This window comes from Amborella trichopoda, chromosome 7 (genome assembly GCF_054954075.1).
Source record: "Amborella trichopoda isolate Santa Cruz 75 chromosome 7, AtrichopodaSantaCruz75HAP2 v2.0, whole genome shotgun sequence".
NCBI lineage: Eukaryota > Viridiplantae > Streptophyta > Magnoliopsida > Amborellales > Amborellaceae > Amborella > Amborella trichopoda.
This window is the reverse complement of record NC_142342.1, coordinates 37,688,178-37,701,395: the sequence shown is the minus strand read 5'-3', so window position 1 is coordinate 37,701,395 and position 13,218 is coordinate 37,688,178. Positions and strand designations below refer to the sequence as shown.

Sequence of the window (13,218 nt, the reverse complement as noted above, 5' to 3'; positions counted from 1 at the left end):
CAAAATTTTATATTACAAAAATGGAAAGTATATAAATGTGACCATTTACTTTTAATAAAAGGAGGACACTATCACTCTTGTCCGTTATATTACAAATCAGGTGGCTGTGAGTATGCCATTGATTGGACTCAAAGTTTAAAAAATTTATTGAATTTTATAATACGTCTAAACCATCAAATTTGACATCTAATAGCTAATAACAATTTTGACCTCTTTGTAGTAAATTGTCTCCTCGTATACAATCCCTTAAACAAATTTTTTTCTTTCTCAAAAGTAGCTCTTTAACCTAAGAGAGTAAATATGCAGTATGCTTATGCAAGAACATGCTACACGAATTCATATAAAACCCTGAAATTTGCATTTCTTTATCCCACCTCAAAACGAGGACCTGAAAGCATAATGCAAGGTGAAACTCTACATTTTTTCCATTCGATGAGAGAAAATTTTACATTTTAATTGGCTGAAAAGGCATAAAAAATTGGTTTGTTAGAAAGAAAAATTGGTTTGTTAGGGATTTCTCCTTGTTTTGTTGGGTAAAAACACACCTCCAAACAACGAATGGGGCGTTCTTCTTTGCATAGTGAAGGGAGATATAGTGTGAAGACCTCTCCCTTTCTCTCATTGTCATTGGCTTCCCATTTTTAAGCAGAGGGGTTTGATGGGTTTTCTTTCCTTTGTGGGAAGATTGTTTTTCTCATGTCTTTTCATCTTCTCGGCATGGCGCATGTGAGTTCTCAATTTCTTGTCCCCCATTTTCCTCCATTTTGTGTTACGACTTGTGGATCCTGAATTTCAAATTCTTTTTACCAGTTTTTGTATGTTTTATTTCTCTTCCTTATGTGAAGTGGCAATGGTGCTGCAATTTTAGTTTTCTCTGATTGTTTTCTCTCGATTTTAGATTGTGGTTCTTCATTTTTCTCCCCTATGGCATGTTTATCCATGCAAATGTCGTGTCTCCATGAATGCTGGTCTGTTATTGAATTAGGATGCATGTCTTCATAGTTTAATAATTGGGTTTGGCCCTTCCTTTAAGACCATGAAATTTGTAAGCTTCATTACTGGATCGTGTTTACATTCCCTTCCTTACTTTGGGTTTCTACCTGTTTGTCTATTTTTTGGTTTTCTTCTTATGTGAAATGGCATAGGAGTGAGGATTTTCACTTGAGCCTGATGAAATTGGCTTGATTGTGGACCCAAAGGAGTGTTTGTTGGAAATCAAATTGGATTTTTTCATAGTGTTGGTCCTTGTTTCTTATTTTGACAATTGGATTTAGCCCTTTTTTTATGCTTTATTTTAAGAACCATGGGTTTTTTTTGTCTGTTTCCCTTTCCTTGGACTATGACTCTGTTTACATTTCCCTAATAATTTATTTTAAGCATAAATTATTGTTACTTACTGAATGTTGCGAAACCAAGAGGAGAATGAGATCACCTAGTTCATCTCTGAGTTGCTTAGTCTTGGGTCCTTGGTGAGTTCCCTTTCATCTAAGATCATATTTTGCGTTGCTTTCAGCTACCAAATGCTTTATGGTCTCTAATTAATGATTCTATCATTAAGATTTCATCATTTCTGTAGATGTTCTGTTTGTTTCTGATTGAAGATTACACCCAAATTAATTGGTAAGAGAGGGATTGTGGGGGGCCGGGGGAGAGAGAACAAGAGTTGGAACCCTGTCTATAAAGGCTTCTATATGTGAATTTAAATATATTTCAATGATGCGTATCGATATTGGTGATACTGTATTTGAAATTTTGAATATTTTGAGGAGGATATTCTTTGGGATGCATGGACGTGTAAGACCTTTGATTGCATTGATTATGCTTTCTAGTGTCATGTATTATTTTTGTTCGAGTTGTCTTGTCAAAATTCACAACAATAGAAGAAATTTAAATTCAATGCACTTCTAGAATTCTTTGAACACAATTAGGTTTCACCTTAAAAACAAAGGTATCATAATATTCTTGAGTTTTGATTGTTACTTGTTTCCTGTTTACTCAATTTGTTCTTGAGATACGTTGTGTTATCTCTTCGATATATGGGTATGATCATGCCATTTACTTATATTCTTTTTCTGGTAGTTCAGCAGTAGGAATTGAACTTGGGACATAGTGTTTCAATCATCAGCAACTAAACAGTCAAACCCAAGCCCAGTTCCGTGCCATTTACCTACATTATGCTTATTGTCTTGTGTGAACATATCCATCACTGTAGGCATCGTTTATTTTGGGTAGTTTAGTGGTAGGAAGTGATTCATTATAGACATCCAAAATCAAAACATATCCATCACTGTAGGCATCGTTTATTTTGGGTAGTTCAGTGGTAGGAAGTGATTCATTATAGACATCCAAAATCAAAACATATCCATCACTGTAGGCATCGTTTATTTTGGGTAGTTCAGTGGTAGGAAGTGATTCATTATAGATATCCAAAATCAAAATAATTCTATGGGTCTGTTGCTTTTGCTTCTTTTCATTTGGAAATCCTGTACTTGAGCTTTAGTTTGTCCAACTTTAGTTTTCTATGTTCGGTTCATATATTAATGTATTCTTCCGATAGATCATATCCTGAGAAACATTAGATGATAATGCTTTGAATGTTTTTAATAAAGATATTTATATATAATATGGAGGTATTAAATTATTAATTATTTCGGTGTAATATCTGTTTGGTACCTCATTATGTAGAAAAGTGAGTTCCACAAACTACATTTTCTTTATCAACCCTTGTTAGATTATACTTGAGCTTTAGTTTGTCGAACTTTGGTTTTTCTATGTTTGGTTCATATATCAATGTATTCTTCCGATAGATCATATCTTGAGAAACATTAGATGATAATGCTTTGAATGTTTTTAATAAAGATATTTATATATAACATGGAGGTATTAAATTATTAATTACTTCGGTGGAATATCTGTTTGGTACCTCATTACTAGAAAAGTGAGTCCAACAAACTACATTTTCTTTATCAACCCTGGTTAGATTATTTTTATCATGTTTGTATCCCGTGAGCTATTGGAAATGTCATAGTTTCTATGTATCTACTCAAACCATCGTACTATAGATTTTGGAAGTACTACACTTGTATTTGGACCTTGAGAGTTACATTATGATTTCATGAAATAATAGATGTTCTATGCTAATACTTTAATGACAAAACTTTGGATAATGTGGAAAATATGTGATTCTTTAATGAAGATAACTCTTCCAAATAATTAGGGTTTTAGTACCAACAATTTAGACAAAGGTGCCTACAGCCTAGTCAGCTTCTTGTAGCTGGTGGGATATCTTGTGCCTTTAACATACCTAGCATTATCTATTGGAGTGGAAACCTTAAAACCTGAAAGATTTTGATTGATGGGTTTGTTGTCTTCCTTTCTTTCAGCTTGTGTTGAGCCTTCTCTTCATGCTGTTTTATGACCATGTAATTGTTAATTGTTTCTATTAAGCATATTATTAAGGTGTTTTGGGAGATAAAAGCTTCACAGATTTTGAGGAACTTCACTTTTGATGTGTTATGTACATTGCATAACCTTATAGGTTTACATGAAGTAGTGTTTAAAACATGGACTCTGGCTCAGACTCCCTAGGGTCCTGAGACCGAGTCACCTGGTTCGACTCAGGTGAGTCCCAATTTTGGACTGGTGATTTTCAAACAAAGAAAATAAGGTTCTATAAAAGAATTGGCGCCGGTCCCAAGGTTTGCCTCCTCACCCCCTAGGGTCCTTACCCTAGCTGACTTGGGCGAGTCTGAGCCGAGTCCCCAATTTCTTTAACACTGACATGAACAAATTGGCATCTCCTACAGTATCAACTTTGAAGTGCACTGGGCCATTTTTATTCCAGTGACATTCAACCCCCCCCAAAAAAAAACAAAAGTCAAACAAGTCAATCACTTGGCTTAAATGGCTTATGCTACTCAAACTACAGAAACTTATTTTGTAAAGAATTTGATTAGTCATTTGATTTTACCTTATGTTCTTTAAGTTTCCAGAAAAAGCATGGTCCATTGGAGAGTCAGTCCCTCTCTCTTAGTCTCTGTCCACTTCTCAACATTTCAATAGATCTAAGTTATCTGTTGAAAATTGGAAAGGGAATGCCTTTGTAAGGAAGCATTTTGAACATTGTGAATTGTGCTTTACAAAACATTCTGCCTCATAACTTGTGGGCTTCTTCCTAGGCTGTCTAGACGACAATTGATTTGTGAGTTTCATATTGGTTTGCAGCAATCAAGTTTTAAAAAAAATCATACTATGCCTTATATAACGGCTTTGTCCATTACTGTTGTGAGAGTCTATTATTTCACTATTAGAGCCATATAGAGGAACTCTGTTGTTATGACAGCCAATGGCAGTTAACAAAAAATGCTTTTGAGAACCTTTGCATGAATGCTGCCATGCAAGAAATAAAATTCTGGTCACGAAGGGTAGGTTTTGTTTCTGTTACAAAACATACTGGTCCATTGTAACAGAAAATACAGGAAAAAGGGAAATTTGTAGAAAAGGAAATAAAGAATAGTGATGGAAATAACTGAGTTCACTGTTTTTTAAATATTTTGGTATGAAATGAAAATGCCATTATATGCAAAGAAACATAAATTATTACCACAGTCGTTTGTACTGTTATGTAATATCCAATCATCATCATTGTCAGAGCCTTTTCTCAACTAATCTGGGTCGGTTATACGAATCTTGATCCACCATTCTGCTCTATTAAGGATCATACCATCAGTGAGGCCATAAGTCCCTATATCTTTTCTCATTGTGTAACCATATCCCTTTGGGCCTACCCCTTATCCTTTTTGAGCCTTCCATTTGAATTAACTAGCATATTCTAATAGGTGTTGTACTGGGTATACGCAGCACATGGCCAACCCACCAATTTCTACTTTCTCTCATCTTATTGCTTATTAGTGTCACTCCTAAATTCTCTTGAATGTATCATTCCGAATTCTATCCCTTCTTGTCTTGCCATTCATCCATCTCAACATCCTCATCTCAGCTACACTCATTCTATGGGTATGTTGTTTTTTGACTGCCCAACATTCTGTCCCAAAAAGCAAAGCTGGTCTCACTGTTGTCCTATAGAACTTACCCTTCAACTACATTGGTATGCGGCGATCGCATAAAGCTTCAGTTGCACATCTCCACTTCGCCACCCAGCTCTAATTCTATGTGCGACAACTTCCTCAATCTCTCAATTTTCCTGGATTATTGACCCAAGATAGTGAAAGTGCATTTTTTGGTATTTCTTGGTCGTCAATCTTAACTACTTTCTCATCTCTACTCCTATTATGTAATATCTAATATTCAAAATAAAAGTTTGTTATTTTCTTAAAATGGGTATTATATTCCATCCCCTCGACCATTAACACACAGGGTTCTACCTTGATGACATTCATTATTTTCACATAACCTAATTTTTTGAACTATGATTCCCTCCATTTTTTGCCCTAGGTATCTTGTTTCCAATTCACACTCACACTATAGCTGTCATCTGAAAACATTCTCATCTTATTCAATTCCAGAAATATTGTTTGTTACCTGATTTCTAAAAATGTTCTATGTGCATATTCAGGTTGGATGAACTTGTTGTTGATGATGGGGTCTTTGCAGATGCCTTTGAATCCAAGTTTCTTCTTTTCAGAAGTCATGTTTCAGCTAAGCTTGGGGTAAACATGCCTGAAATTGAGGTCCAAACTCTCTCGCTCTCTCTCTCTCTCTCGTTCACACATTCTTCTCGCTCCTTGTTCCATTTGTCGCTCCTTCAGGCTCTCTTAAGAGAGTTCTAAATATGGTCCTCTGTTCTCACTTACCTTTTTTATTTCGGAGATCATCTGCAGATGAGGCATATAATTGCTGCAGACATTGCCCTGAAGGGAATAGGAAGCATATTCTTCATACTTGGAAGCTCTCTTGGAGCCTATCTTTTGGTTGTGACTCTTCACTCTCCTTACTTTATTATTGATATTAAAATCCCTGGTTAGAGTCTTTATATGCTGCGTATAAGACACTGATTTCGGTTGGTGCTCCATATTGATAGTTCTACATTTGTTCTAAATGCCTATGTTGGTTTACTTATGCAGCTTCTAGACCTGGCATTTTCAGCTCCTATTCTCTGTGACTTTTACAGCTATGACATGGAGAAGCCTGAGTATGTTTTATTGTTCCACCAGTTTCTTCAGGTAAACATCTTGTTTCCTTGAAATGCTTCTTTCTTAAATTAAGTAAGGAACTTCCCTGAGCTTTTCTGGATTAATGCTAAAACAATCCATTTTTTCCAATTGTATTCTACTTTGGCTGGGTCCCTTTAAAATTTTTTGAGGATGCATGGACTAATTATTAAAAACTGATGAAGAGTTACTAATTGAGAATTTGATATAAGTTTATGGTTATCTTTGAGAGAGAGGCCTTGCTTTTAAGGAGGGTATACGTGATGTAGTCTTAAGTATAATTCTGGACAATACATTTTAATCTATCTGGACCTCTTCTGCTCTTAAACGTTGGGAAGATCAAAAGTAATCGATCTGAACCTCTTCCTTGTATTCAAACATCAGTGACAAGGTTGCAGGGTTGTCCCTTTTTTTCCTCCTCCTGATTTGTTTCCCCAACGAATCTGCATTGTCAATGAGCTTGACAATTTTGTTGTTGACTGGCTCAATAAGATGCTTGTATACATAGACATGCATGTGTATTTGCGTTTACATGTGTGATATGAGTGAGAGAGAGAGAGAGAGAGAGAGGGAGAGTGAGAGTGAGGAAGGGAGATTTATTTGATTACTGACATTCTACTATTGGTGTTCTAGAGTTTGGCACTGTTTGGAGCATTGCTTTTCTTCATTGGCATGAAGAACTCGTTTCCAAAGAAAGTTTCCAAGAAGAAGTCACCCAAGGCAAAGACTACCTAGATGGATATACTTACTTTTATGAACATTTGGTTTACATGAAGCACTTAGATCACCATTCCATAGTCGAATCAACTAGGTCTTATACGCCTAAGCCTCTATATATATCTCCTACCTGAATTTGCGGGTAGATTTTGTAATGGTAGCTCTCACGTACTTGCTTCTTGGACCGGTTGATGCAGAATTTCTTTGTTTCTTTCCTCTTTTAAATTTGTTGTTTTAAGAAAATTTTGTTGGAGAACAATTATTAGCCATATTTGTTTCGGCAGTATTGCTATCTGTTTATTGGCTGGATTAGCCCAAGTCTACAAGAATATGTATTTTGTTTTCGCTGAAGTGTGCAATTTCGCCTTAATTTTGTATTTTATTTGCTTTTTCCATTGCATGAAGAAATGTTTGTATTTGATTTTTTTGTTTCCATTGCATAAAGAAATGCACGGCAAGATATTTATGCATCTGTTTCTCTTCAAATTTGTAGCATTTTTCCAATATGCGTTTATGCTTTCTTTTCGTCCCAAAGTGGGGGAAATTATTGGATTTTTACAATATGCCTTCTTTTAGTACCAAAATGGGGGAAATTATTGGAATTTCAATTGATTTTTATACCGTGCATTGGCCCTACCAATTTTAAAAATAGTTAGTGGTTTTCAAATGTGTCGTCAATGGGAATGAAATCATTAGGAATGGTACCTCTAGACTGGTAGCCGAGGCTCAGGTGGTGGTGCTACCACCATGACCTCAAACGAAAAGAAATCCATCTCTAATTTAGTATCCATTCTTAGAAATTTATCAAATCAAATCTAATAGTTGAAGTATTTAAAATCTCAAAAATATTTCTTTATCTAATTTCAAATAATCCTTATAGAATTCAAAGTAACCAACCAAATAACACGTTATCCTGGGTTGTAAATTCTATCAAATCAAGCTTTGAAATGTTAAATTAACGTTTAGGATGGTTTGATAAATTCCCCCTTTCTTGGAAAGGGTATTCTGATAATTTTCGTTACAAGATAAGATTCTTCTGCGTCTGTTTCCTTCGGACTGTTACTTAGGAACCCTCTCTCTCTCTCTCTCTAGAGCAAGGAAGGATCCTCTGCTCTTCTACCGTACCTAATTCGTCTTTCATCTCTCTCTCTAGAATTATGGTATCCCTTACCTCCCTTCCCAAACATCTCTTCTCCTTCCCCCCTTCAACACTGCAGAGAAAATACCAGTTTCTCTCTCTACCCCATCGCCCACCCCTCTTCCTCTCTCTCTCTAACCCCAGACCCCCACCCCCCTCCTTCTCCCCCAATCCCTCCGAAGTTTACCAACCCTTCCGCCCTCCCCCCTCTCCCCTCCCCTCCCACTACAAAACCCTCGACCTCGAATCCCAGCTCTCAATCCTCCGCGACCGCCTCGGCCGCTGGTTCGAGTATGCCCCTCTCATTTCCTCTCTCTACCGCCAAGGTTTCAGTCCCTCCTCCCTCGAAGAATCCACTGGCATCACTGGCGTCGAGCAAAATCAGTTACTTGTTTCATCTCAAGTTCGATCCTCAATCGAGAATGCCCTAGATCCCGAGACCCTTGTGTTTTTCGATTCCCCTTCATCAGCTCCTTTACTTTATGAGCTTCGCCTCCTCTCCAACACTCAACGTGTTGCTGCTGCCAAATATGCGATGGTTAATAATCTAGAAATCGATGGCGCAAGAGAGCTTGCAAGGGCGATAAAGGACTTTGAGAGGCGGCCAGCGTCTGTGCGTGCCGGGTTTACATCCTCCCCTGGGGACTGCCTGGCGTTCTCCCTCTTCCGGCAGAGCGCTGAGGTGCGCATTGACAGTGAGCGCTCAGCCCTCCTTGAACGCGCGCTGACACTCGCTGAGACCGAAGAGGCTCGCAAAAGAATTGACGAAACCATCACAAGCTCGCCTACAGAAGATGAGCAGAAGGAAACCACTATTAGGGTTCCGGTCGTTAGGATGAGGACGGGAGAGGTTGCAGAGGCAGAATCGATCGCTTTGATGCCCGTTTGTGAGGCTCTGGTTAAGGAAGTTGAAACTGCTCCGGCTTGGAGAGAGGAGAAGGGGGAGTTTGGGGTGGTGAGGGCAGACGTGGGGTGGAACCGGTGGGTGGCACTGCCGGGTTGGGAGCCAGTGGCAGCGGCAAGTGCAAGGGTGGTGGCGGTGGCATTTATTGATGCGCGAGCATTGCCGTGGAAGGTGAAGAGGTGGTACAAGGAGGAGCCTGTGCTGGTGATTGTGGACAGAGAGATGAGAGAGGTAGAGGGTGAAGATGGGCTTTATATGGTGGAGAGAGAGGAGGGAGGGGTGGTGGTTGAGAGGGGTTCAGTGGTGAGTGAGAGAGGGGGAAATGTGAGAATTTTGGGGAGTGTAGTGATGGTGGTGAGGCCTCCTAAGGAGAATGTAGAAAACCAATTGCAGGATGAAGATTGGGAGTAATTAAGGTACTGATTTATTTTTTCAGATTTTCATCCTATAACCATAAAAGTTTTAGAAAGAGAGAGTGAGAGAGGGAGAATGTTTTTTCAAATTTTCATCCTATAAGCATAGAAGTTTGAGAGGGAGAGAGAGAGAATGTTGGGGATTCTTTTGGCAAAAATCTAGAGAGAGAGTGTGATGGGGAGTTCTTAATTTCTAAGTTTATAATGACCTTTGGGATAATTATTAGTGAAAATAAAAATATTTGCAGGGGGAAGAAGATTATGAGATTTGGATTTTGGTGAGTCTTTCTTATGGGATTTTTGGTGATTTTTTAACGCAAATGCTATTGAGGGAATGCTTAGAAATAGAGAGATTGGATTTTGAATTTCATTACAATTTCTGCTTGAAGAGCAATTGCTGCTAGAGTTTGTCTTCCTTCTTCCATGAACGACCTTTGTTTTGTGTGTGATAATTGATGGGAATATGTAGTATGTGTCCGGAGCATAAGGAATAGGCATTGGGTTTAAGTGGTTAATGGTGCTTGAACATAAGGAATAGGCATTGGGCTTAAGCAAAGCTGCACATCTCAGGTCTGATTCCTACCATTAAACTATTCAAAAAGGAAACAAAAACAAAAAAAAGTCCGTCTTAGGTTTGATTCCTACCTTTCAAAACGAACAAAAAAAAAATAATCCGGAGTTTTGTGGGCCTCATAGACATTCACTTCATCCCAAATTTAGATATTTCAAGTGAAAAAGATTAAGAAAAGAATTTCAAAGGAAAAGGTTAGAAACCCACCCTTTTTTCTTTTTTTTTTTGAAAAGAGAGAATGCAAGGGATTTTATGAGAAAATATAGTAGATTGCTTCATCATCACCAAATTGCGCTTGTTGAGTCCAAAAAATATATTTTTTAGCTTTTATTTGGAATTATTTTCATGGGCTTTTTCACTGGGTAATCTGTCCGATTAATGGTAGGACTAGTCTTATAGGATGAGAGGTTTTTATAAGGTGCTTACCTTGTACTAGTAAGGTGCACCTCTAAATCTTGTTGGAAAATAGTGTTATGGAGTCGAAAGAATAGCTTGAAAATCCATATTTAACTCTAATTATGTAATTTGAAATTTCAAAATCAGTGCATGTTAAGCATATTTATAAACATTTGAGAATTTTGAAGATGGACGGTCTAAATAATTAGTTACAAGATACACTATTTTTAAGATTGTTTTTTTTTTTCTTTATATTCATAAAACTCGAGTCAAGATGATTAATTGAGAGGTTTTCCAACTTTAGAACACTCTTTTATGAGGTGCACCTTATTTCTATAGTATAAAGTTGTAACTTTATATGAACTTTTCTTTACAGAGATTTATTTCATTCCAAATTTGGCATATTTCTAATGGAGAAGATCACAAAAATAATTCAAAAGAAAAGGTTAAAAACTGACACTTTTTTTTTATTATTATTTTGAGAAAGAGAGAATGTAAAGGATTTTGTTAGAAAATTTAGTAGATTGCCTCATCATTACCAGGACTGCGCTTGTTGAGTTCAAGAAATCTATATTTAGGGTTTATTTGGAAATGTTTTCATGGGTTTTTACATTGGGTAATCTGTCCCAAGTCATGATTAGATTCATACCGGGACTAATCCTATAGGATGAGGTTTGTATATACAAGTAAGGTGTACCTCTAAATATTTTTGGAAAATATTCTAGTGCCAAGAGCCTTAATTCTGTTTTATCCTAATTATGAAATTTTAAAATTTAAAAAATAGTATAGATTGAGTCGATCCATAAACACTTGAAAATAGATGTTCTAGATAATTTGTTATGCACTATTTGTAGGATTTGAAAATTTTTTTTTTTTTTTTTCTTTATATCCATAAATCTCAAGATCAAAACGATCAAGTAGGAAGTTTTCCAACTTAATAACACTATTTTTTACTAGATTTTTGAGGTGCACTTTATTTCTATATTATAAGTTGCAACCTTATTATATGTAAACTTTTCCCAGTCCTACATGATTGTACGCAGTATGTTAACTGAGATTACATCTTTATCCTTTCCTTGAGGAAAGAATCTCCATGCATGGGAGAAATACTTAATGAAGTTTGCGTGGTATTAATGACCAATAAAGGGTATAACAACTTCATAAATATTGGTAAATTCTCCGGGGATGTTAAGTGCATTGAAAGCCTTATGATTGAATAACAAAAATGAGATTGTAAACTAAATTTGTGGTTAGAATGAAGTTGATTGTTTATGTTGTGTTTTTGGGTGGAATTTCTAAAATAAATAAATGTTTGTATTTTGGGGTGTTGGACAGTCGAATGAGCTGAAAATTGATATCAGAGAAAAAACTAATAAATTATTCAAACAATATTAGAGTGCATTTCCCTTGATTTGGAATGAGACGAACTCTTAATCCCAGCAGTTACAACCCAAAATGTTCTACAATCAAAGGACAAATTTATGCATTTGCGACCTTTGTTTGAGAGTATGTAATCCAGGACCCTCCTCTGTAGTCCCTTGCTGTTAGACACCTTAGTCTCATGCGTGCAGGCTAATTGGGTCTATGTGGAACCCATTACCGTCAAAACAACTAACAAAAGGCTCCTTCCTATACAGGCTTGTGCTACTTTGGTTGGATTTGGTCTCTCGTAATGGGTCCGTTCTTAATACCGATAAACTTACACGAAGGTGATGATATACATTCAACCTTGACATGGCAAGAGGCGAGGCTGATGCAGTGTACCGTACGGTAGTGCGTGCACATGTGGCCAGCAGCTAAAGATCCTTAGTGTAAGGCCTTGAGCAAGTGTTGTAAACATATAGGCTAAGTTGGTGGGATCCTGTGGACCACAGAGACCAACAAGTTGAGCCTTTGCTCATCAGACCATGGGTTGTCGGACCTAATGGGATATGGGCATGGACCTTGTGTGAGAGGCAGCTACCATACACTTGGCGGGGTAGGTGTCTTGACCCTGATGGTGTGGAAATTTCAATTCCAAATACGTAACCGCCTTGAGCGTGGTTTCTGTAACGACCATAGGCCATGTAAGAGTGGGTGTGTGCACAATAAGTAGCGATAGGGCTGGCAACGAACCGAGCCAGCTTGGCCAGGCCCCAATTTGAGTCCCTATGTGGCCAGCCCGGCCGGGCTTGTTGTAGATTGGGTCAAAGGAGACTTGGCCTGGTTTGGGTCAGGCCTAAGAAAATACAAAGAAAAACAAAAAAACAAAAAGGAAAATATTGGGCCAGGCCAGGGGAGCATGGCCTTGGACAGGCCACATTTTGTGTCGGAGGTCCTAGTATTTTAGGGCTGGACTGTCAGACCCATTGCCAACTCTAAGTATGAATAATGAGTTATGTAATACCTATGCATGTTTTAATTGACATGTGTGGCTGTTATGACTTATGGATTGGATTGACTAGACTTAAAAGATTGCTTTAATGAGAAACATGAGAAATCAATGAAGGTGGAGGAATGGATTGGTGCAGCTGCCACACCAGATGGTGGCCTAAGAGCATTTGTCTATAACTTGTGTACCTTGTGTGATTGTTTGATCAAGTGTTCAATAGAATGAGCTAGGCCGACTAGTCGGTCGTGGCCTTGATTTGTCGGATTGACTCCGATTTAATTGGCTGATTAGTGATGAGTTTATATTGAAAAATGAAATGGGGGTAAAAACTCTCAAAAGAACTATAAAAAATTGTAAAAAGTGTTCAAAATTTACATGTATTATTTTTTTATATTGTTACATAAAACAAGCAAAAAAAATAAAAAATATGATAGGCACAATTGGGTTTCAGAAAAGATTTTTAGGCACTTGAAGCAATACTTTTTAGTGAACTAGTAATTGAAAGAGATTACATATTGCACAGTAGTATAAAACATTG

General features: G+C 37.3%; 2 protein-coding genes across 7 annotated transcripts; both read left to right on the top strand.

The window, feature by feature from the left end:
* The first annotated feature begins 248 nt into the window (after positions 1–248).
* On the top strand, positions 249–9,609 carry LOC18422802 (uncharacterized). 5 transcript variants are annotated; one of them, XM_088872638.1, is made up of 5 exons: positions 249–406; positions 5,576–5,690; positions 5,841–5,930; positions 6,084–6,182; positions 6,804–7,238. In XM_088872638.1, exons 2-5 carry the CDS (start codon positions 5,676–5,678, stop codon positions 6,903–6,905), a joined length of 306 nt encoding a protein of 101 aa, XP_088728764.1. In that variant the 5' UTR covers positions 249–406; positions 5,576–5,675; the 3' UTR covers positions 6,906–7,238. The 5 variants fall into 5 exon arrangements, with proteins under 5 accessions (XP_088728764.1, XP_088728763.1, XP_088728765.1 ...); XM_088872637.1 differs by having other exon boundaries at positions 283–406; positions 5,614–5,690; XM_088872639.1 differs by lacking the exon at positions 249–406 and adding an exon at positions 596–726 and having other exon boundaries at positions 5,614–5,690; positions 6,804–9,609.
* LOC18422947 (rubisco accumulation factor 1.1, chloroplastic) lies at positions 7,894–12,959 on the top strand. Of its 2 annotated transcripts, none has more exons than XM_088872635.1 (2): positions 7,894–9,345; positions 11,947–12,959. In XM_088872635.1, the coding sequence occupies exon 1, from the start codon at positions 8,045–8,047 to the stop codon at positions 9,338–9,340; it is 1,296 nt and encodes a 431-aa protein (XP_088728761.1). In that variant the 5' UTR covers positions 7,894–8,044; the 3' UTR covers positions 9,341–9,345; positions 11,947–12,959. The 2 variants fall into 2 exon arrangements, with proteins under 2 accessions (XP_088728761.1, XP_088728762.1); XM_088872636.1 differs by lacking the exon at positions 11,947–12,959 and adding an exon at positions 9,591–9,745 and having other exon boundaries at positions 8,045–9,345.
* Positions 12,960–13,218: the final 259 nt, after the last annotated feature.